This window comes from Pyrgilauda ruficollis, unplaced genomic scaffold (assembly GCF_017590135.1).
Source record: "Pyrgilauda ruficollis isolate IOZ18807 unplaced genomic scaffold, ASM1759013v1 scaffold6, whole genome shotgun sequence".
NCBI lineage: Eukaryota > Metazoa > Chordata > Aves > Passeriformes > Passeridae > Pyrgilauda > Pyrgilauda ruficollis.
Window position 1 is genome coordinate 964,557 of NW_024527710.1, and position 25,152 is coordinate 989,708.

The window sequence follows — 25,152 nt, forward strand, 5'->3', positions numbered from 1 at the left end:
CTATATATAGTGTGTGGATAAGACTACAAACTCCGTGGAAGTGTCTTTGACCAAGAGGTAGCATGGTTTTTAAAAAAATCCCAAACACCAGAACAACACCCCCCGCCGCCTTGTTTTGCAGCATACTATCATCCGAAGTGCTGACACCATTCAGCCCTTACCATTGCCTTGTATTGCAGAACACCTGGAACAATTGCTCCAGGCCTCTCACGACAGAAGTCATTAACTGCACCCCAGTGTAAAGGTCAGCCTTGCAGCTTTGGAAGGTCAGTCTATTTTTATTGCCTAGAAATACGTTTTTAAAAAAGTGCTTCTCAATTTACAGTCACTGTGTTATACTGAGTTTGTTTTTTTTTCTTTTTTTCATCTTGAAGGTGGAATATATATTTTGTGGAATTGGAAGGAGTCTGCAAAGCAATTTAGGGTTAACCATTTACTTCCAGCCATCCCATGCATACCCTTATAAGTGTATTTTACTGCAGGGCATTTATCCAATTACAGTGCATTTAGGGAAAGTCCAAAGGTCTTGATATTCATGGAAACACTTCCACTCATTTCAAACTGAAGGTTTTTTTATCATTTGGTAGCTTTTCTCCTTTATTTTCTCTTTCACTTGCTCCTCCCTCTGAAAATGTCAAGAAATCTGTTTGTTCCTCATTACAGTTAAGGTTTTTTGGTATTGTTGAGAAAGGTTTTCATGTCGGTGTAGGTGACTATGTCAATTTGTATGCATGCCCTTGACATATATTAGGTTTCCTGGACAGAATGGGGCAAAAAGGAAAAGCACCCCTGTGAGTGCAGTTCCCTTAAGATTCACCTCATCAAGGCTCATTCAGATATGATTCAGATGTGGTACTTACAATCTGAGTTATTTCACATGGCTATTTCCTGCCCAGTAGAATTCTCCACTGTCCTTGTTTTTTCCAGCCCCCTTATTCTTTACTCAGCTTGCTGGCCTGTGTCCATATACAGAACAGACTTGTACCTACCAGAACCCTGGCTCTCCTGGCATGCTGGCTGTTTCCTCTGAATTGAATGTGTCCCAGAAAAGAAGATGATAGGAATGGGAAATACAGGAAGCTTCAACAGTTATGGAAGTCATAGGAACAAAACCAACTGAGGTAACTGAATGAGATGTGGACCATCTTTTTTTCTAGGGTCCTCTGCAAGCTTCAGTAACTTGAAGTGACTGCAGTTGGTCTGCCACAGAGCCTTGCATAAGTGTCTTTTCCAGGCTTGCTGTTGTCCTGTCACATACTGAAAATGGGCTGGGATTTAAAATTTCATGAGCTGCTTACACAGAGAGCAGCTCTAAGAGAGGGAGAGCAAATAATGCCTATGTAGCCAAGTCCTTTGCATCAATAGTTATCCTAAAGTGCATGTCGAATACTTCATCAAAAGCAAGATAGGAACGAAATGGGCATTATTGAAAGCAATTTCTCTTCTGTTACAAAGTTTTAAAATGTGTCTCTTTTGATTTTCTTACTCCATACCGAAACTCACCGTAGCCTTACTAGGTTTGCATTGGCACATTCCCTCCATACTATGCATTGAGACAGATTTTCAAATGGAACCAGGTTTATGAAAAAGACTTTTTTCTAGTGTCTTGGACAAAAATAATTATGAAAACAAGCCTGAGACAGTTATTTTGACATAATTTGTGACTGTAGCTAAACCAGATGTCAACAGTGTAAATAAAGGACTTGATTCACTACACAGCAAAAAAAAGTTTCCTAGGTACTGTGAAATCACTTAATAATTTGTATAATTTATATATTAATAATCACTTATTATAATTTCATTGGCTTTCAATTCAATATAAAAAAAACCTGCTTCAAAGATAATGAATGTCGCAGGTCTCTTGATGAAGTGTAATCAGGAGCAGCGCAGACTTCTCTAATCCTTTCTCCATCACCATCATCTCTTATGCTGGCCCATCCCTTACAGACTTTGGGTCCATTCATTTAGTACATGTAAATTGAGCAGTTTTTCTCTGTATGGAAGCCAGCAAAACATGAATGCACAAGTGTTACCTTTGAGCATTGCACTTTTGTCTAGAACACAGCCAACACCAATTGAGCACTTGCTGCACTGGCATCTGAGGAGTGATTTTCACAGTGCCATTTTATTTTGTTTGCAGTTTCTCTGTGTGTGATTATGATATACTGCAGCAGGGAATGATCAATCGTTGCTTCAAAATAAGAGTACATACCATATCAATATTAATCATCAGGAAATAATTTTGCAGCAGTTTCAAATCTACTCATACTGGAATTCTTCAGTTCAGAGAACCTTCCTAATTGTTCTCTTTTCTTTCCTCCTGTTTTGGAACACAGTGTTACAGAGCACTTATCTTAGTAGTGGTGTCAGTACACTTTGGGGAGCTTTTCACTAGGTGTCATATCTCACTAATGTCATACTGCTTATGCCTGTTTTAAAGGGTAAAAAGTACTCTAAGTACTTTTAAAGGGTAAAAACACAGTGTGGGAAGGGAAACTTGGAGTACTTACATGGTGACAGTAGTTTTTTATTTTTAGTAACAGAAATATAGTTCCGAATAACAACAGAAAAAGCCAACTAGTACAGACAGAACTTAGCTGAACATCTAACTAAAATTAACAGCAGATTCCTTTGGCCTGCACACAGGAAATATGAGACTTTATAAAATTTAAAGTGAGCATTTTTTTCTCAATGCTTTACACTCATGCTCTGTAAATTCATAAATTAGCACTGTGTTATTGTTCCAACAATAAGAAGCTTAAGAGGTGTTGAGTCTTCTGTATTCTAGTGAGTCTTCTGTTTTCTAATGGGGATTTCTCAACCAGAAATGCAAACTTGAAAGAAAGTTCCTTTTCTTTAAAACTGTATTTCTGCAGTTTGGTTAAACTTCAGTCTTTTCTAAGTTAAATCTTTGCTATGCAGTGACTGAAAACAAGTGCTTTCTTAGGCAGTTACATGCTCAGCAGAAATTTGGATACGTTCTTGGACATGAGAATCTAGTACTGAGTGAAAACATTAGTGAGAACATTGATGTAATCACCTATAGCTTTTTTTAAAAAGTCCCTTCTAAATGGCTTTTGTAATAACCTGGTGGGCAGTGAATAAATGATAGGCTGGAATAAAAATGTCTGTTTCAGTCAGAAATCATATGAGATGGAGAGGCCAGGACATGAACCTATTTAGTTTGTCCTTACTGGCCTTTCATGTAAGGAAGTGTTTGACCTTTCAAAGATTAACATTTTGGGTTTGTTTTCAATTCCAGTTTGGCCATTCTCTTACTGTGTGGCCTCAAACAATCAATGCTCTAAGATCCATGGAAAGTTAATTTTTAATCAAGTTTAATTTTTAATAGAAAATTGTAAAATTCAGTGCAAATATCTTTAAAGAGGACCATATAAAATGTCATTAAAGGTAGCTTTTCACATAAGTGCTTAAGATACATTTGACTTTGCTTTAGCTAACAGCATCACATTAGTTTGATATTAATAATCTGTAAATGTGGGGACTTGGCAAACAAAACTATCTGAATTATATTCTTGTACCATTTAACTTAGTTAAATGTAAAATTGATTCACATAAACTGGGCCAATTTTTCTTGTAGAAGGAGAACTTACCATACCTGTGTGCTGAACCACTTCTGTTTTCCTGTGAATTGTTCCATGTAACACTAGTGAGATATGCTGAGATTTAAGATTTCAGTGGATCTATTCCTAAATGTATTGTAGCAATGTCTTATCAAGCAGATCTATTTCCTCCTCAAAAATAAATATTCAGAGTGTCTCTTGCACACTCCATCTCCTTAATGATGTTCCTTCCTAATATATCAAACTATACTGAGAATATAATTAATATTTTCCTTAAATCTTACCTTTGAGTTCAAATGGTAACCAACTGACTTTTCTTTTCTGTTCTATATATTTGACATCTGATTTTTAAGCAAAGAAAAAATTACATTAAGTTATCTGAAAGCTTATATTGGGAACTGTAGTCCTGCTCTGTAATCTTTCAGTGCAGGCAGAATTCAAGCCAGGGTAATGTGAACAGGTTAACACAGGGTAATATATTGCAGAAGGAAAATATTTCACCAAATGTATGACTACCACAAGCATTTATTTTGAAAGATATTAAAGATGAGCAGGAAGAACAAGGAGGATGATATAAGAGTGGTTTGCATTAGACTGCTACAAAGCTGGAATTCAGACTGACAAATCCTTTGCTGTACAGCAGTTAGACCACAAAAACATTTACAGTTGAACCATCTCAAAATGCTGCTACCAGAAAATAAAATTCCTTAGTGTTTGTCTCATTGATATCATCAGGTCTTTTGGTCATCCACAAATTTAAGTTTAGGATTACTGATGAGTAGTTTGCCCATTACTGGACAGTGATTCCTATGTGAACACCCAGAACCTATGAATTACAACCTAGTTGTGTTTTGGGACAAACTGCTGCTGCTGTTCAGTTTTTATGAGTATCCTATCTCTGCACGAAGCACTGAGTCTCAATTTCAGCTGGAGGAAAGTGTCTCGTAACATAGAACAGCTTTGATATTTTGCTTCTGAGAAAGTTTGGAACTTCCTTGGAGGTACTGGCTTCCAAAGTGACCATGTACTAACCTGACTGTGCAGGAGGCAGCTTTCCATAGCCTCTCTGGGCTGGGTCCCTTTTACACCTTGCTTGACATTCCCCTGTGCTCATCAATCAAGGATTGCTGCTTACGGGACTTTAAAACTGGTACAAAACAACCTTCTCTCCCTTACTCTTCTCACAGCTCACAATGTTGGTTATACTTTTTACCAGCCCTGTTATGGTCTGACCTGTTTATTAGCTTTTGAAAATCTCTGCAAACCTTTAGTTGAGACTTGCTTATGTAAGAGCTAAAATCTCTGCAGCCCTTTCCATGGAGAGTACTCAAACCCCATGGTTCCCCCACAGGGGCACTGGGCATGTACTAACTGGAATGTTGCTACAACTGACAGTGCTGAGCATCATCTCTCCAGCAGGACTGCATATGCTTGAACCCAAAGCAACTGCAAAACCCACAGACTTGCTGGGTCTGAACAAAGAATGCATTTAAATCCATGAAGGAGTCAAATTAGGAGCTGCTGAGAAAAGGTGAAGAAATGGAAATGGGTTGTCTGAGAAAGGATTTCTGAGATGAGATGAAAAAGAGTAGGAAAATTAGCTCCTAATCCAAGTGAAAGGGCAGAAGAAAAAAAGCTGGGTGGGGGCAAAGGGCAAAGGAGGAATTGAGATTGGCTGGCAAAGAAACTGATTGTGTGAGAGAACGTTGTACAAGATTTCTATTAATCTTAGCTTGACATTACGAATTCTGTAATCAGGTCTAAAGTGCCTTACACTGAAGCACTTACAGGTCAATGCCTTTGCCAGCAAGTTCTTTGCTCCCTGTAAAGCAGAACGATAAAAACGTATCGCATCTTGCTGATATAATGAAATTAATAATTTAAAAAATCATCATAGCAATGGTCAGAAAATACCGAAAACTCAGTAAGGTTAATGCAGTACTTTAATCAGATAAAACCTGATAGTGTGCATCAAACAAAGCATTGACCCCCATCACTTGAACGAGGTGAAATGATTTTACTGAAGTCCTTTATCAATTTATGTGTGTATAAGTGGAGAATGTCAGAAAAGTGACAGGTTATGTGTCATTTTCTCATAACACCTATACAGTCCTGTCTCAAATTGATATCAGGGAACCAATTTAAATATTTAGTGTCAGATTTAAAAAAACAAAATCTACTTAAGTCATAGTGGATACATATTTTGGTGGAAAGCTGCGGGTCAGGGACTTCAGCTATTGTGTCAGAATAAAGATGCAGAACCAAAGCGGGTTTCTGTGCAGTCACCTGGCAAATCTTACTTGACTGATTGGCTACTGCCACCAGGTGGCTTGTTACAGTCATTGACTGAAAACTGTAAAATGCATTTTACCTCTAGGTAAACAAGTATTTCAATTTAAATACGGTTCCAAGTCTAAATTTTATGTGTGACATAAAAAAATTCTAAAATGAACGTGATTAGTAAAGAATCAAAAAATGCATACAGTAGAAGAACATTTCTGAACATAAGGGGAATACTTTAATCTAATTTGTAAATTAACAGTAAGTTGGTAAATCAGGTAAGTATGAAACAGTGCCAAAGCTCAAGGGAAACTAAATTATTAACTATGGAGAAAAAAAATCTCATCCTATATTGTGATTTTATAATAATTTATTTCCTTTTAGATGGTCAGGATTGTTTAAATGACTCAACATTCTCCTTACTTTGGGAGGAAAAAAACCCACCACATACAAATTGATTTGGTAGGAAGAATTCTTCATATGTAAGATAACAATATTGTTATTAATTCCCTAATAAATCTTTAACTAAGACAATAATGCTGAAAAGCTTGGAAAATGCTGAAAGCTTGAAAAATCTTGAAATGCGTGGTTTCCTATGTGTAGTTTACGCAAGAGAGGTGAGTACATATTGGTGCCAGGACTGTTCTCTTCAGAGAAAGCCTAGTATCCAGCATATATTTAGCCAACTCCAGTGCACTTTTTCAAACACATTTCAGTATTTCAAAATAGGTAACACTAATAACAAAAAATTCTTTGATCCAGTTATCCATCATCAAAACAATCTGGTAGGGATGAGGCCTTTTTGCACATCACTTGACTTGAACTCCTGTGAGGTTTTATGGTGATAACCTTGCCAGTAACATGGAGCTCAATGCACATATATGAAACTTGAGCAAGGTCTGACCTAAAATGCCACAGTTTTGCTGAATAGTAAGCTTAATACCTAAGAGGAAAGTTGATTAGAAGGACTCACATGGTAACATGGGCTCTCTTCAATGGGTTATTGTATTCCTTATAGCTTTGAGCTTAAAAAATAGAATAGCTATCAGAATAAACCTTGGACTGCAAAATAGTTAATTTCCAAAATTATATATATTTACTTAATTGCTTTCTTGGTTCTTAAGCAAGAGAAATTCCCTTTTATATACTTTGAATAAAGTCTCCTCTATGAAATTCCTGTTGCTTTCAAAATTAGAAGATTTCACTTACTTCCTTAAGTGCCTATAATAAACCATGCAAAAAAACTCAGCTTCTTTTCATGTTAGATGTTGTTCCATTCATTTGCCACTCGACGTCCTCATCCTCTGACACAGGTCAATAGTAGGTTACACAGCTTTATCTCTTCAGGCTTGCAGGAAGATTCAAAGGCACCCCCAGCCCTCTATGCCTCTATCTCATTTGGTTAAGGTAGAACATCTGCTTTGAAATAAATATAGACTTGTTATGAACACAATAACAGCAGTTGCAGTACACTTTACAAAGAAGATGCAGCTGTGGACTTTTGTAGCTTATATACCATAATGAGTTCTATTTACTTTATACTGGATATGACATTTAACAAATTAGAAAGCAGTACCTTTTAATAGAAACATTCTCATTAAGACTGCAGAACTATTGATTTTACTATTTTTTAAAGGAGACTGGTGTGTTTGAAAAGAGCCCTTTCAGACTGATGATTGCCCATGCAGTAGTATGGGGACTTGTACCAGTAGTTACAGGGTTAGTTTTTCTTCTCCCTGGTTCTCTTGGTGTTATCTTGGTTTTCTTGCTTTGCAGCTCTTTAGCAATAGCTAACATCTTTGGAAATAAGAGAAGCTATACAATGATAAGCAAAACTGTATTCCCTCCCTTACCCTCTTTACTTTTCACAGAAAAAAGATTTTTTTCTTCTTAAACTCTGATTACCAACAGAATTGTAGCTTGCATTTTCATCTGTCCTTGTGAGTCTTAGTGAGGAAATTACTTCCATATATACTTATATATATTACAATGTTTCAGACATATATACCCCATTCTGTCAATGAGCCAGTTGACAGAATATCTTAAATATTTGTATATTAATATCTTAATATTTAATAATATCTTAAAATATTTGTATATTAATTCCACTGTACTCTGTGAAAGTTATGAACCTAAATATTGTCAAGAACACTGGTCCCTCTGGTCACCAGTTTTCTTACTGTAAATATATTTATGTTATTACTTGTCATACTAATACTGTATCTATATAAGTTAAAAACACACAGTTACGTAATAAAGCATGTATGTAGTTAGGCCTGCAATTTTATCAAACTCTTTCATATATGAGAACTTTACGAATGTAGTTGTAAACTGAATTATTTTTCCCCCCAGCTAGGGGGAAATAGCCATATTTCACTTTCACTTCAAGCTGTTGCTTATGCATTATGTTTCTTCAGTTACTGAACACTGAAGTGAGATCTCAGCTTCCCAGTAACTACCATGAGCAAGAGAGTACAAGTAACAGTCAAATAATTTTTCTGATAAGGTAAAGTAATCCTATACTGGTTTTCATGTTAAATATATTTTTAATATGTTACCACAGGGTACATGGAAACTGAGAAAAGAGTGAATACTGACAAAAGCATTTTGTAGTCTGTCATATTTTAGTATAGTTATTATTTTTTAGAAAATATTACGAAATTAATAGTACTAGGATCTCTAGAACTGCTCAGAACTACTACTAAGTAACTGAATCACTATAACTCTCCAATAAATGTGTTCTTTAACACAAACACAATATTTCTATGCTGTGGGAAGGCAAAATTCCTGTTGGATTACTAAGTAATGGTCTTTTTGTGTCACTTCGTGAGCAATGGAGAACTTGGATTTAGACAATACAGAAGTCAGAGAAGCCTGTGTAAGCAATTGCAGTTTCTGCCAGCGAAGCCCCAGTTACAGCCAGTATTTATTTGCTTTCTTGATAAGAAAGGCCTGGTTTTGCAAGCCTGTATATGTGACCACCTTTCGGCCCACGAACAGCACCGCTAATGAGCTCTGCAAGCTTTGACAAGGCCAATCCCTCAGTAAAGCTGTAGCTGTTAACCCAGGTCGGCCATCCAGACCTCCCAGAGCCCCGGCTGTGGGGGTTCCCGGCGAGCAGCACCTGGGGCGAGCACACGGAGCGTTCGCGGCTCCGCGCCCCGCCCCGCCCGGGCCGGGCTCTCCGCGCCCCGCGGGCGGCCGCCCCCGCAGCCAGAAAAGCGCCGCCGCCACGGCGGAGGCTGGAGCAGGTGAAAGCGCTGCCTGGTTCGGTTGTGCTTTCCCCGTCAGCAGTGCTGGAGAGGAGAGTGAGGCTCCCTGGGGCAGCGACGTGCGGGGCTGAGGAGCTGCTGGAGCCTTTGTAGTGGTGCTTTGGTTAAACTGATGTCAGTGCGTGCTCGAAGTGGATGCTACAAGCTCTTTGGAAAGTGTATTTGCTTAACAGAACATCTGCAGCAGGTATGAAGTGAAAAATCTGCTGGCGTTTTTAGAGCACCATGTAGATGCTGCCTTTCATGCAAGAATTCTGAATTGCTTTCTAAACCTGTGTGCCTTAATGAGTCAAGGTAAGCTATGGCTTATTTTATCTGGAAGCCATGCCACCTACGTTCCTCTGGTACCTTTTTTGCTTCTTGTTATGCAAATATTAGTTTCTTATTTTGTTTCTTTGTTAACGCGCATAGGAGATGGCTCTATGATAGCTGTGACAGTAAATGTGCTCATGCTGTAGTTGAAGTTGCTTGTTGGGATAACTAACTATGTCTTTTTAGGTCAGTCTCCAACTTTACCTCTTCATATAGATAAAAGTTTGCAAGGTTAGGGCCATGAAGATTCTATGCAGAACAGCTGCCCAAGTAAACTCATTAAAGCAAACAAATGAACAGGGCAAAATCCTTCTTGGTGAAATAGATGGAAAAAAGAGAAAGTTACCATATTTTAAAAATTGTTTCTTCTTCTTCTAAAATAAAACATCTCTTTGATAGGGAATAAATGTATAATGAGTTTTAAAATCATGCTGCAAATTTATGTCAACTAATACTTGGCGGAAGAAGGTATCAAAAGTTGGTTTAGGTTCCCCCTGCCTGCCCTTAACTGCACCAGAAGATAATTAAGTAATTACTTAGTATGAAACTCTTTGAGGTCTGGGGAAGTGTCTGAAAAAGCAAAGGAAGCTGCAGGATCAGTGTTTCATTACAGCTTCATGCATTGCAGCTGAAGTGTGGGGAAACTGTATAAAATATGTGCCTGAAGTAAAGATGCTCTTATAAACCTTACTTTTTTGTGTGTGTACTGTTTCTTTTCTCAGACAAGCTTCCTGGATACAGTAAAGGTTAATACAGTTAGATGCAAACCAAATAGAAGATATTACAAAGTCATATAAATTGTTTTACTACAAGTGGAGAGCCTATAGCAGTTTTACTCAGGCTTTGTCACTGTAACAGAAGGACTGGCTGTAAGGTAAGTACCTACACTCAAACTGTTACAAAAAATAATTTTGAAACAAATATGCCCTTGAAATTCTCTTTCCTAGAAAGAACACCATGCTGAGGTGTGTATTTTTTGTGTGCATGGGGGGGTGTGTGTGTTTATATTTTAAAAGTAAGGAATTATTATGACTATGTTTTCTGTCCTTGCTCAATCCAGCTGTCATGATATGACCACCTTTAACTAAGTAGAAGAGGACAACCCAAGGTCTTTTTATGAATTGAGAGGGAGGGTGACTCTTGGACAGCAACACTGGCTACTTTCCCTTTGTAGGGGTTTATTTCTAAAGGAATGTGTCATACACCCCTTATATTAATATAGCTTATTCCCCTTCAGGTGGTTCTTTCCTTTTTTGTTCGCCCTCTTGTCTGATGGTGCTCAGGAGAAATTTCTGTCAATGGTAGTTTTGTACCTTTGAGCTGGCAGTATGTTTGCCTTGACTGTTGTCTCATCTCTTCTTCCTCTCTGAAGTTAGTTTTAGGTTTCACACTAGGCAGCTAATGAAGTTAAACAGCTGAAAGAAGATCAGTTCTATGAAGAAATCCTGAGTTGGAATGTGAGCACTGTGCTCATGAGCTATTAGGCTACCAGGGCTATCTGCAGGTACTGGAGGAGTTGTTTTCAGTGCAGGAGGTAGTAACTTACTGCTCTCCATTTATCCAAATCTTTTTCAGTTTTTTTTTTTTTTAAATTCTTTTAATCTCTATTTAATCTTTTTCTTCTGCCAGCTTTTGAGTCAGTTAAATCTGACAAGGTTATTTCTTGTTTCCTTTACATCCCTACCACATCCTCTGCTGCTTAAAGCAGAATACTACCCTTTCTTTTGTCTCTGTGATATGCAGCCTTATCTCTTGTTTTGAAATTTTCTCTGGTACATATAATTGTGCTGAACCTTGGCCTTTTATCTTTCTATAGGTGCCTTTAACTTATGTGTAAAAAATCAATTGGATGTAAACTTTTGACAGTCTGGACAAGTGTTTGAACTAGAAGGAAATACTTGAACTAGAAGTTAAAGATATGATCGTAATGTTATCTTGAATATTTGGGAGGAGTTGAGTATTGAGAGAGACTAGAGTTTTCTAGTTCTTGAAACCTAACTGTTCAACACACTCTTACCTTTGATTTTCTTCTATTTAGTGGTGTAAAGTTGCTGAGGAGCTCATATGTTGAAGTAAAAATATATCATTGCCTTGGAAATTGTGGATTTCCATGTATGAGAACTTTGGAAGAGTTCATGTTGATGCCTCCTATTGTGTAAGATGATGATGTGCCTTGTCTTCATTTGACTGCTTTTTAGGTGTTGAGAGTTCAGTCTGAAATGGCTGTGTGTTTCTTATCTTCATGTCCATCCATGCTGTCAGGGAACTTCATAACCTGATACATCTTATCACTTGCTGCAAAATGGGCATGGCCCTTCCAGAAGGCAGACCAACTTGCCTGGTCTATGTTCCAGCAGAGCTGATAACTCACTTCTGGTGCCTAAGGATTGAAAGAAAGTTTCTCTGTTCTCCTGGCCTTTTGGATGTGGAAACGCTTTCTTTTGTTGGCTAAGGTGTTCTGTGAACCACAGTACAGCTGTAAGCCCTGCATGCTACTGGAGCAGCAAAACAATTGTTACAGCTTTTATGAAAACAGTAGTGTGGTGGGGCAAAACATTGCATGATGAAAGCTGAGGTTAGGGGTTCATATAGCTGTTTTAGGATCTGGAGTCCTACTATCCCTTGTCTTTCATGCATGCTGTTCCCTTGACAAGAGTGTGACAAGCCAAGTTCATTGTTTGACTAATTGTCTAGAGGCCCAATATCCAAAAGGGAGAGTTCAAAGGAGAAGTCTTGTGCTTGTCTGCAACAAACATACATCTTTCTTTGTCTAAATCTTCATACCAAATTCTCACTCTTGCATGTATGAAATTTATTTCTGGCATTTGGCAACTTTAGTTTCCCTGCAGAAAGAAGAACTTGTTACTGGGGAATTATTTGTCATATGCGAGGAAATAGACACGGGTTGTGGAAACAAAAGGCAGTCTGTAATGATGCAAAATATGAAGCTATGATTAATAAAAGTGGGCTTGATACTTGATAGCTGTGTAGTTCCTCAATACTGTTGACCTTTATATATCTGTGAGGCATGTTTTAAGACCTGTCTGTCCTGTGCAGATGTTTAAGGAACTTGATTTTTTTTTTTTGAGAGAGAGAACAGGAGAGGGATTGGCAAAAGACATTTTAAAAGAAAAGTGCTGTCAAAATGCATAGAGGGAAATAATCCATCCAGTGGATAGAGGAATCCATTGACAACCTGTAGATGGCCTGAAATATGGTATCTGAACATTCTAACAATGCCTGGCAGTTATCAGAAGCAGAAGTTATTCAGAAGCTGGGAGTGGTGTCTTCTCATGAATGCTTTTTTTGAACATGGTTTTGTATTCTACCATTCAACTGATTTCTAAAGGAGTGGCGACCTATAATGTAAACATTTATTGTGTTTAATTGCCTGTAAATTTTGTTTTATACAGATGGAGCTGCCTGGTTTTGCTGTTGCTGTTTGGATGTTTGTTTGCCTCTATGCATCTGTGGTTGGTTATCCAAATGGAAAAGTAAGAGAAGCCTGTACTAGCATGGTACCTTGTCATGGTAGCTCTCCTCAGCTGTCACCTGAGCACACCATTACAGTGAATGGGACTGAATTTAAACCAGGGGACAACATAGAAGGTATTGTGTCAGTTACAGCTGAAGAGTTTAATTTATTGTTTCTTTGTATTATAGTATGCCTTTCCTCAGTTTTCTATACTGGATTTATCTAAGCAGTTGAATCATTTCTAGGTAATCCATAAATCATCATTCAGTACTTGTAAAATATGTATCTGCTAGTCATTGTTGAAATACTTCCTTCTTCCTCTGGAGTAGAGTTGAACTTCCTTACTCTTCTTCTTGCTTTAGTTCATCTTTCTGGACCAGATTTTGAAGGTTTTTTCATACAAGCCCGGGATGCAGAACACCTGGATAGCCCTGCAGTTGGTTCTTTTGTGTTAGCTGACCGGAGACATTCTCAGCTGCTGACATGTGGTCGTACCAAGGTAGAGTCCAGTTCTTTACAATTATTCAGTGGGCACTGAGGAGCTTGTTCTGTCTCTTCATCTTGTAGTCAAAAAGTGGAGCATTTCCTTACAAAGAAAATCTCACTATTTCTGTATAAATGCTGCAGGGACCTCTAGCTCATTGCTGGAGTCTTCTGGATTGAAAGTCCTTCCTTTTAGTCTTGACCTTTGTTAGTATGAGTAAGTTGCTGTGCTACACCTCACCTGAGCTGATCATGAGTGACTGGGGAAAAGCCAGTTGCACTGGTGTAGTGCAGTGTTTCTGTAGGATTTAGCTGCAGCCTCTGCTGACTGTATTAAGTAACAAAATGTGTATCCACTGTGTAAACCTTGATATATGTGTGTTTTCAGAATTCAGCTGTCAGTCACACAAGTAAAGCAAAAAAGAAAGACATAAAAGTTTATTGGATTGCTCCTGAAGATGCTCCAAAACATGTACAGTTTCTGTAAGTAAACCTAATTCTAATTTATTAAAATGCAGACAAGACAAACCTGTACCATTGTCTGTGTCAAATATTGTCCAGCAACTGAAAAGCCCTTGGGGCCAATGACCTGAAAAGTCAACATCCCTTACTTGCTGCAGAGTCTGTGTTAATGCAGACACTTTTTTTTCCTTTTCTTTCCTTTACTTTTTTTTTCCTCCCAGGGAGAGTGTAAGGGGATTTGGAGATAGGTTTCTTTAGTCTTTCTAGCTACCTTCTCACTTCTCATACCTGCAATACACACTGTTAAGAATCTTCCTCTTTGCTGTACCTAACTAAATGATATGTGTACCCTCCTGTTAACACTGCTAGCTTTTTGTGAACTACAGGATAAAAGCAATGCAACTCTTCTCTGAAGTTATCTATGCCATAGGCATGAATGTTTCTTATATTCACTGTAGCATGTGGTGTTGTTTTAAAATTCTTTTTCTACCGAGATTTAAGATACTTTCTACTTCAATCCCTAAAATGGTAGAAGTCTCCATAGACATGAGGGTTTTACAAATAATTTCTGTGAACTGTAGATTTTTTTCCTTTTTAAAGTAGCAGCCAAGTATAAATTTATACAGTAATTACTCTGTGTGTGTTGTGTTTTTTAAGAGCCACAGTTGTGAAGAAATACAGGATTTTCTGGGTAAAAATTCCAGGTCCCATTGTTTCTCAGCCTGATGTGCTGTCCCCGACACCACCTTTGCATGCAACTTCAGATGCTATGTCAACTTCACACCCAGTTTCCTCCATATCAAAGCCAGTAAGTAATGATGAAGCTAAATCAGGCTATCTTTAATGCTTGTGATGAATGGAATTGAATGAGATGACATTGATACAGCCTGTTAACAGAAAAGGAGAGATGATGGATGAGTAACTTTGATATCTAAGGCTAAGAACATGACAGCTACCTTTAGATGAGTTGCCTGAACTTTGCAGGGTCAAATGTTCTCATGCTGCATACAGGTGAGAAGATTAACTGAATATTTATAAATTAATGATCAGAAAATATTATGCATACTTCTCATGAGAGATGGGAAAAGACTTAATCTGGTCTTGACTAATAACTTCCTATTTAGCATCTGCAGGCTCAGAAGCTTTCCTCTCTGAGTTCATCTGTGTTACTGACTTTTGTTACTGAGTCTTGAATGGATTGAGCAAGCATTGCTATTTGATCCAGGATAACTGTGCCTTATAATCAATGTATTTTCTCCATGTATATCAGTGGAGTTTCTGCTTTAAAAAGCAAGCATAAAGCTGTAGTACCGTTATTTTCTTTCTCATCTTACAGCTGATACTACCTCTCCAAATATTAGACCAGAGGGAGATTTTTTTTTTTCTGACGTTCTTGCTGAGTTTTCAAAGTTATTCTATTGTAATGCCTTTAAAGTGAAAACTCAACTCAAATTTAGCTTGGAGTTCACCATCAATTTACTTAGTAGTCCTAGGGTAACTGTAGACATGGGTTAAGATATTGGTGTGCAGACACAGATGATGTTGTTCCATGTATGCTTTTTTCTACCATGGGTAAAAAGGAGGAAGAGAGTGGAAACTCTCATTGCTCACAATTTGTTTGTTTGTTTCATTGTTTAGTTTAGTGCATCAGGTTGTGGAATTATGAAATTCTGCATTAGGAACCCTACAAACTGTGATCCTGGGAGTGCTTCATGTTTTTTTCTATCCTTCCAACAAGAGGAGAGTTCAGTTTTTATTGAAATGAGTGGTCCAAGTGAAGGATATTTAGCATTTGCATTTTCCTATGACCAGTGGATGGTGAGTGTTCTATTTTATTTTCTGTAGTTGCTTTTGTGCTGTTAGTAATGTTTGAATGGAAATGCATATGGAAAATGGAAATACTGTCAGATGTCACACAAACTTGTGGGTCTCCCATAGTGCTAAAACACAGGTTGTTTCTTACAGGTGCATATCCACTTTTAGCTCAGGATTGAATAGCTGCAGTAGAATTTTCCTATAGATATCTCTTGTGGCAGAATTCAGCCTGTCTGACGGAAATTCCTGGTGAAATCAATCTCTATTTTCCTATCCAAAAAATCTTACCTCTCAGAAACTGAGTTGTTATTCAGAAAATCATTTGCATTTGATCCTTGAATGTACTCTTATACAAACATTCTTAAAAATATTGAAAGATACTTCTTTCTGACTTATGTCCAAGTAAAGGGATGATGCTGTTGACAAATGGGTAATGCATAAGCTACTTGTTGCACAAAGAAGATGCTGTTTATATTCATCTCCCTAGTGCAGGAACATTTGGTTCTTAACAACACTTTTTTTGCAGCTGTGCAGGAAAAGATCTTGTAACTGAAGTGGATTTTTAAATAGCTCCAACATCCATCTCTGTCTTGTCTAGTCAATTTGATAAATTTTAAATTATTAAAGAAACTTCTGATAATATGGTTGTTACTCTGGGAGGGGAGTGTGAATCATAATGTCTCTTTCTATGTGTCATCTCTTTGACTTAATGTGGTTCCTCAGGAATAATACTGATGTGCTTGAAAAATGGGGAATAACAGCTTGATAACTACAAAAATCTCTCAGGTCTTGCTGCCTATATTAAATCAAAGACCTTTTGGAGACTGCCAGTGGTTTTTATTGAGCTATAGATATTTTTCTTTTCATCTCTGCAGGGTGGTGATGATGCTTATCTGTGTGTTAATGCGGATCACCGCATTCATGTGAGCACTGCCCATCTGAAGGAGCGAAGTCATCCTCTCTTGGATTCAGAGGTATGTTTTAAAACAGCTCAGGCACTTTCACAGGTGTAGCTTTGACGTAAGGCATGCTGCTGCTTTGTGCTTTTGTTTTGCACAGCAGGTGTAAATACTGAGGTGGATCCATAATTCTCTGAGGTGAGATTGGTTGGGCTCTTACTTCCTAGTAAGTGTTAACTTTGGAAGTCTAAATTTAATTTGTAAAGATAGCCATGTGATGGAAGCTTAGTCTTTTTAGGAGCTTCGTCCCTATTATTAGTCTGTCCCTTTGCTAGAACTGCAAGTGGTCCTGAGTTAAACATTGCTGTAGGCTGTAGAAATTAGTGATGAGTTCAAACCCTAAGTTGCTATGTTGACTTATTGACATACCTTTTGCATACCAATTCAGAAGGAATCCCCCTTCCCTGAATAATTTTACATTTTTTTCTTTATATATCAGTGACACTCTTGTCTTTTGCAGGGTTACTTTTAAGCCACTTACTCAGCCAGTGAAAACACTGGGTGTTAAGTATCTCCTGTTTTACAGAATGCCCTTGAAGATGTGTCGTGGAGGCTTGCGGATGGTATTCTTCAATGTTCTTTCAGAAGGAGGATTCGTCTTCCTGCTTATAAAGGGAGATTTAATCTGGATACCAGTTACTACATCTTTCTGGCAGATGGGGAAGCTAGTGAAGGTAAATTTGACTTACATATGGTTGCTTTTCTTTTAACAGCTCCAAATAAGTTAGTAATCCTTCTGGAAAATATGGCTTAGGTGAGAATTGGTCTCTGAACTAAGGTTTCCAAGCTTGAGGCCTTTAATTCAATCACCTTTACTGCTTTTCTGGATCATGGGTTTGCTTGTGGAAGTTACTGCAAATTTACTCATATATGTGTTGTATTTTCCATAGCTGGGTTAGTTGTGTTTTGCACAGTAAGTGTGCAGAATGGCTTAGATGATGTTAGGTTCTTATATTATTGTGTGCTAGCTTGTATGATTATGTGCAGTAGTCACAACAGGGCTCGAATTCATGAATGAGGAATGGGCACACAAGTGCAGTGGCTTTCATTAGTGAGAAATAAATCACTTTGTCACTGCTCAGGTGGACTCATATACAAACATCATCGTCAGCCCCTGGTCACCAATGGACTGTACAATGTCACAGGCCTTCCTCAGGATATCGGAGGTTCCCGGGCCCCGCGGCTTATCAAGGCTCATGGTAAGCTGCATTTTCTAGTTTTGTCTCCCAGTTCTAGAGTTGCTGAGACTGCAGGGTTATTGGTATTTCCTCTTGTCTTTCTGGCATTTGTGTTGTATATTCTGTTGGTTAGCGAGATCTAGAATCTACTGGCAAGTAAAGTTCCTAATTTTTCATTTCAAGAACAGTGTTGAACAGTTGTTTTTTCCCAGGAAAATGAGTCCACCCTTGCCTTTTCCCTTAAATTTAAAAGTGGGACTTGTTTATCTCTTTGTCTCTATTTGAAGTTGTTGTAGTTGCATTTTTGGTTTAGTTCTATTTGAAATGAGAAACCACTCAACTGGCAGTCTGGAGTCACTGAAGTTAATGGGAATTTTTTTCTCCCACACTGCTGGACTTTAATGCAGGTCCATAATTGAACTGCCACTTGCTCTTTGTCACACAGATTTTAGCAATGTCATCTTTCATCCTCTGATGTCTGAGTTGGTGATAGAATGGTTTCTCTCTCCAGTATGTACAAAGTGTATTAGCATGTGTGAAATGTGCAGTAGCCAGAGCTGCTCTGTTGTGTTGTGTGGGAAAAGTACGATTCTCTTTTGCATGGATATTTCTGTTCTCCAGCAAGATAAAGGCTATAAAACAGTAGCCTGAGCCAGGTGATATGTTTTTAATTATTGGTAAATTTTACCCATGTGCACATGGACTAAAAATTTACATAGTCTTGGAAGTTGTATTCACGTGCACTTAAGTTACCTATCATTTAACTTGTTACCTTGTTACCTATCATTTACCTTTTTCTATTTTCAGGAGCACTAATGTTTGTTGCTTGGATTACCACAGTTAGTATTGGTGTTATTGTTGCACGATTCTTCAAACCTGTCTGGTCTCATTCATTCCTACTTGGAAAGGAGTTGTGGTTTCAGGTGGGCAAAATCTCCACATATCTCCAGCTGTATTTTCTAGTATTATTGCAAGCAGAATTATAAACCAATAAATAGACTAAAAATGGTATGATTTAAATCTTTGTTTAATATTTTAAATTAAAAAGCACAAGTTCACCTACTTTACTAGTAAAGGTTGTCTTAAGTGGGGATTAAGAATATATTTTAACTGTAAGTCTTTTAACTGTAATGTCTTTTAATGATTTATTAAGTGTAGAGTTTCTAAAACCAAACTTAACTTTTCTAGGTGCATCGTATGCTTATGTTGACCACAGTCATGCTTACAAGCATTTCTTTTGTGTTGCCTTTTGTGTACCGAGGAGGTTGGAGCCAAGTAAGTGTGTACTTTTTGTTAGGTGAAAGGTAAGGGTGGCACTAAATGAATGAACGAGTCCACTGCCAGCTATTATGACTATTTCTAACCAATTTTCTGTGAAAACTGTTCTTAAGTAGGCTGAGTTCAAATTCTGGTAACCCAGAAGAGGAATTTTGTCTCCTTTAAACTACAGCTGAAAAAAATCAGTGTTTTCCTTCCTTCCTTTTTCTTTCAAATAACTTCTTTGCTCACAGTTTCTTTATGTACTATTTTGGTCTTACTGTTTTCTTAGAGAATATGATCTTGGGAGGGGAGTAAGGATGTGATGGCTGACATTAGCATGGTAAACCTGCTGGGAAGAAGTGTCTTTGTCAATTTGGGCATAACAGTGAGTGATAAGCTTAGTCTGGAGCAGTAGCTGGATAGAGATTTTATGCCTGTTGCTGTCGCCTGTATTCTGTTTGATGCGAAGTCACATGAAAAGTTGGAAAGTCTAGAGAGTATCTGAATTTAAGGTGGAAGAATATGGTCACAGGTGTGAGCTAGGGAAATTGAATAAAACGTTTCATGTGAAAGAGAAGACCAGTGCTGGGAGGAGTTATAAAATAGGCCTATCCTGGAGACACAGGATTGAGGCTGGAGAGCTTGGACTATGGTTTCTATAGTCATGTTAGTCTGCTCTTCAGCTGGTAGAATTTCTCAATATAGCAAAAATGTGGGGCAAGCCCTGAGCAGACATACCAGCGTGTCTGCTACCAAGGCAAGCAATCTCCATCTGGCTGCAGGGCAGCTTATTGTGTCCTGTTGCCTCTGCCAGTGCTGCTCCATTGTAACTTATTAATACAAGAACAAGGAAAATTTGCAACTTTTTGGTGTCTTTTCTTTCTGTTTATATAGATATGATATTTAAGAAAAATGTCCTCTCTTTAGCAAGCAGGTTTTCATCCTTATCTTGGCTGTGCAGTGATGGCTTTGACAATCTTTCAACCACTCATGGCAGGCTTCAGACCATCTCGTCACGCGCCAAGGTACAACTGACTCATTAAATTACAGCCACAGGAATGAAATGTGACTGTTTCTATAAACATTCTTGTACAATGGAAAGTTTTTACAGTTTGAAAGTAGAAGATGTTCTTTGATTTCTGACCCCTTCCCCCAGTGGTGTAATCAATAAAATGTGTTTCATTGTTTTATAGGAGGCAACTGTTTAACTGGTTTCACTGGAGTACTGGTACAACAGCTAGAATATTAGCTGGTGAGTAGAAGTAACTAACTCCCACTTAACTGATTTAAAGAAGAAACTTTAGAACTTTGCCCTTTGTCTGGGCTGTTGTTCATTTAAAGCATCTATGTATATCTAGTCCAGACATGTCTGAAGATCCTTTTTCTTGGCCATCTTTTTTGTGAGTTTTAAGGGGCCATTTGATACAACTTAGAAAAAAGTGACTTTAAAACCAAAGGAATTACAAATCTGAAATTCCTCTGTAATGAGGACCTGTCCTTTATCTTCATAATTTCGTTTTCTCTTGGAAGATACGAGAATGGTGTTCTTACAGTAGCATAGTTCAATGTTATTGAATGGGAGACAGGAATTTCACTTACAGATCCAGAAGCTGGGTTTAATTCTAATAATAGAGGCAAGCTTCCACAGCAACCTTAACCACTAATATTGTGGTGACTGGTGACTACCAAAAAGGCCCAAAACAACCACTGATCTCCCCCACAAAAACCCTCAACAACCTCCAGCTGTGTGAACTCATTTAACCTTGTTCCTCAAGCAGTTTTAGGTAATTCATGGGAAATCTATTTAAAAAGCATTGAGAGAATTTTTAAAGTACACTGGCATAACGTTCTTATTGGTTTTTTTATCTTGTTTTTACTGAATAGTTGTGACTATGTTCTTGGGAATGGATCTGCCAGCACTTGACCTGCCAGACCCGTGGGACACCTATGCAATGATTGGCTTTGTAGCTTGGCATGTTGGTACTGATGTTCTTCTGGAAATACACAGCTACTGTCTCGTTCGTAAAGGTACAAACCAGCAAAACTCCTGCTGTCTCCTTGCTTGCTGAGAATCAAACCAGTGTGGGTTGAATTTCAGGAGGTGTTCTTTGGCCTCTAACACGGAAGCTGAAAGGAGGTAACTCTTCAGTAGTGTCAAATCTTCTGTAGACTAATGAATATGGAAGAAAGCCAGTCTTTAAGACAAAAGTCTTCTAGAAGAGTGGGGTTTGTGCCATTTTAAGTAGTAGCTTCTCATTTTTTAAACCGCAGTTCATAGGGGGCTAAAATGTGCAGACTGAAATGTGTAAATATTTTCTGAGACTCTATTAATTTTTGCCATAATTTTGATCCCACGTGGGTATGTTAAGTTCAGATTAATTAATGTAGATTTAATCTGCATTTAAATTATTGGAAATTATTGCAGGAGCAATCTTGAATGCTTGTCATTTTGACTGACTGGGGAAGGAATATGAAATCCTGACTCCAATATGTCTAGGGAAGAGAGGGGTAGTAAATTCATTAGAAATTATTGTCTTTACTGGCTGGTGTCACAGAGAGGAGATGATTGCACATGTGAATGACCTGGGTCTAAGGCTGAGACGAGACAGCTGCAGAACTGAAGAAGTATGATTAATAAGGGGTCCGTGTAAGGTGGCATGTGGAGAAGGAGTGATTATAAAAGATGTGAATTTAAATTTAACTGCAGTAATTACTTCCTAGAAATAGGGAAAATTAACCTGGAATGTTTGGACAATGAGCGTTCTTATGCTGGCTAATGAAAATACTTCTTATGAAATCCAGTTATCTTAAAATATAAAAGAAAAAGGTGTTAGCTCAAAACTCAGTGTTTTGATTATTTAGTCTAGCAAAAGACAAAATGTTTTTTGACTTCAGTGTTCAGAATTTACATTTTGTAGGTCAGCGCCAGTATAATTTTTCATTTGTGCTGTGAGCGTGATAGTAACAGGTCAGGAAATGTCAAATGAAAATCCCAAGTCCTTTTCAGATTTGATGCTGTGTAAGACTTCTGCAGTATAAAAATGAAACCCCCTTCCTCTTAAGGGCAGACTTGACTGCTGTTTTTCTTCCCATGAACAGTTGAAGTGATAGAAGATGACAGAGTACAGATACTGCAGTCACTTACATCTGCAGAAGCAGAGGTGAGTCACAATTTGGTAACTGAGTACTGTGAAATGGAATGATTCTTTGTTTAAACCAATAAAAAGACTGACTGCTTGATGACTTTTCTTCCCCTTTTCTTGCAGGGTCGTCTGTTTAAACAGATTGTGTTAACCATCTATGTCTGTGGAAATATAGTATTCCTTGTTGCCTTCCTGATAGCAATCAACCAAGTATGAAATAAGTATTTGAGAATTTTGTGACAAAATACTGTGCAGTTGAAAAATCTGCAAGGAATACTTTTTATACAACTTTTTTCTCAAAATGGTCCTGAAGATGTAATTGAAGAAGAACAGCACATGTATGTCATGCTCAGTGTTAGGGACATCTGGAATTCAAATCTAGAGAGAAATCCTGCAGTCCTACAAAATCTGTCTTCTGATGGGACTTTAATGGGGACCTTTGCTTGAGTAAGGAATGAAATCTCTATTTTTTTAAGCACACTAGTTTACTTGATTGAAGCTTATAGGTGAAAAGAAGACTGAGAAGATATGCCAAAAATTGTATTTGGGTAGTCATTTCCCTAAGCCTTTTGTGAACTGGTAAGAGATGACTGGTCCAGATTAATCTGTCCACTTTACTGTGTTCTAATATGTGATATGCCAGCTTCCTGCTCTTGACAGTTTTGTACATAAAGAAACCCCCAACTAAAAAAACCTTGACACTTAGTGAAAGATTGTCACAAATGCAGGTTGATGAATGAACTAAATAGATAAAAGTAAAATGCAGAAAGCACTGTTTGCTCTGAGCAGTGTACTTACACAAGCACAGGATTTTAAGAACTTCAGTCCTTTAGTAAAACCACCATTTGCCTCACTCAAAATACTACTCTGTCTCATCCCTCTTGGTGCTTCTAAATCATAAAGAGAAAACATGTTTGCAACATAAATGCATTAAAGCCAATAGTAACTTATCCAAGGAAGAACCTAGCTGTGTTTATGGATTTCTGTTTTACTGTCTTTGGTTGCTTGAGCCTTCTGAGTTACTTAACTGTGTGAATAAGATGGATTTATGCCAACTGTCGCTTTAATGGAAGTGAAAATACTTGCTCTGGAATGTTGCAGTTGTATTTGTGCTATTGAGCAAAATGTAAGTTGCGAACTAGGTTGACACTTTAGGAAAAGCAGCTTCTGTTAATGTTAAGTGAGAGTCCTTTGAGCTGGCATCCCTAGAAGACAGAACTATAAGAATTCTATAACAACTCTATTCTGAAAGAATATTGGCGGGCAATATTTTAGTCAACACAAGGTTTCTCCAAATACATGAACTAGGTACAGAGACTAAAAAGAGACTATATTGTTTCACATTTTTGGTTCATGGTTTGCTTAAGTATGGAAGGATACTCTTGAAATGGCATTTTGGAAATGAAACCTTAATATGCTTTGCAGTTGTATTTTGTGGCTCTGAACAGCTTGCTCCCACACATCTTCATTTTTCTTACTGAAAAGTATAATTTTTTAGTTGTAGCAATTCAAGATATGTTTTTCAGCTAGGCATACTAAGCTAGCTGGGAATGAAGGTTTTGGGAGTATTGGACAGAATAATGAGTAGTGAGGCCTGACTTGGCATAGACTTTTACAGCAACATCTCTACAAGTGTGGCCAGCTCTAAAACACTTGTAGGTGTGGACCAGGTGGTGGTTCTGCTCAGTTACCAAAGCTGTCTGGTTCTGCCTCTTCTTCCACCTTGCCAAGTCTGTGGTGCAGCCTGTTGCATGGACAGGTAATACTCAGGAAGCTACATGTTTGTTTTTTTTTTTTTTTTTTTTTTTTTTTTGTCAGTGATCTTTTTTGGCTGCTCAGATATCTGATTTAGCCATAAGGACATGTATGGAGCTGGGATTAATCCCTTTGTCAGCAGCAGCTGACTGCAAGTGTGTCCAAGTTGAATCATCTCCCTTAGGAAAGTCATGTGCAGGGTGGGAAAGGGGGGCTACGAAGAAATGAGTCACAACCCAGGCTGAAGGACAAGAAGCATGGGGCCAACTGGGTGGGTGTGAGGTTTTTTTTAGAGAAGTCTGATCTCAAAAAGCCTGGGAATCTCAGGCTCATATAGTGCTAAAGTTTTGTGGGACTCTTTAATCTACTGTGAATTTAATGTAGAAAAATCACTCAACCTAGACATGATTATTGGCTTTTTAAGTTAAGGTTAATGCCAGATTCTATCATAGTTGTACTGAGGGTTGTTTCCTTTACATGTGACAATGAACATGGGGTTTAAAACATGAATGTAAATATCGCAATAAAAGTTCTTGTCCCTTTTAGTAATGTGAAAATGCTGTCAAAAGGAAACTAGAAAAGTCTTGCCTAGTAGCAAAATCGATTGTCTGGTTTTTGTAAATGTTGTTTTATAAATTACAGCTATGTAAATCCTTCCTGGAGAAACTATTATTGAAACTGAATGTTAAAAAAAGTTTCACTTTTTAAAGCAGTTTCTTTTCCTCAAGAAGAAAAAAAGTTTCCTTGTTCCACATCTAATACAACTTTTAAATTGGCAAAATTTTCTGTTGTTCTGGATAATTTTTTTCTTCCCACTGCTTGCAGTATTGTCTAGTTTCTTATGGGAGCCTTATGTACAGTATTGTAACTTAATTGATTGAAAGACTTGCTTATTTTACATAGTTTATGTTCACACCACCACTCCTGCCCTTTTCCTGCATAACTAGTAAGAGGAAATAATATGTCATTGTATTCCAATATCTTCCAAAGTTTTTTGTGTACTTCTTTGAAAAAAATCTCTGGAAGGGTTTGATATTGGCAGGAAAACAGATGACAGGAAGACATTTGTGATTAGTCTCACAAGTAGTTTACTGTTTTGATTTTTTTAGGTGCAGCCTCCAAATACTCGTTATCTGCTCTTGGCTTAGCTACAAATCGTATTCTTTGCCTGTGC

The 25,152-nt window shown here is 37.8% G+C and overlaps 1 protein-coding gene across 9 annotated transcripts; it reads left to right on the forward strand.

Annotated features, from left to right (window-relative positions):
- The first annotated feature begins 48 nt into the window (after positions 1 to 48).
- Positions 49 to 24,792, forward strand: FRRS1 (ferric chelate reductase 1). Of its 9 annotated transcripts, XM_041483584.1 has the most exons (19): positions 49 to 266; positions 928 to 1,121; positions 8,282 to 8,370; positions 10,171 to 10,322; positions 12,862 to 13,057; positions 13,286 to 13,422; positions 13,795 to 13,889; positions 14,526 to 14,676; positions 15,507 to 15,686; positions 16,559 to 16,657; positions 17,169 to 17,316; positions 17,725 to 17,841; positions 18,628 to 18,743; positions 19,009 to 19,095; positions 20,008 to 20,105; positions 20,274 to 20,332; positions 20,965 to 21,108; positions 22,180 to 22,241; positions 22,347 to 24,792. In XM_041483584.1, the coding sequence occupies exons 5-19, from the start codon at positions 12,862 to 12,864 to the stop codon at positions 22,437 to 22,439; spliced, it is 1,782 nt and encodes a 593-aa protein (XP_041339518.1). In that variant the 5' UTR covers positions 49 to 266; positions 928 to 1,121; positions 8,282 to 8,370; positions 10,171 to 10,322; the 3' UTR covers positions 22,440 to 24,792. The 9 variants fall into 9 exon arrangements, with proteins under 9 accessions (XP_041339518.1, XP_041339516.1, XP_041339520.1 ...); XM_041483582.1 differs by lacking the exon at positions 8,282 to 8,370; XM_041483586.1 differs by lacking the exon at positions 928 to 1,121.
- The last annotated feature ends 360 nt before the right edge of the window (positions 24,793 to 25,152 follow it).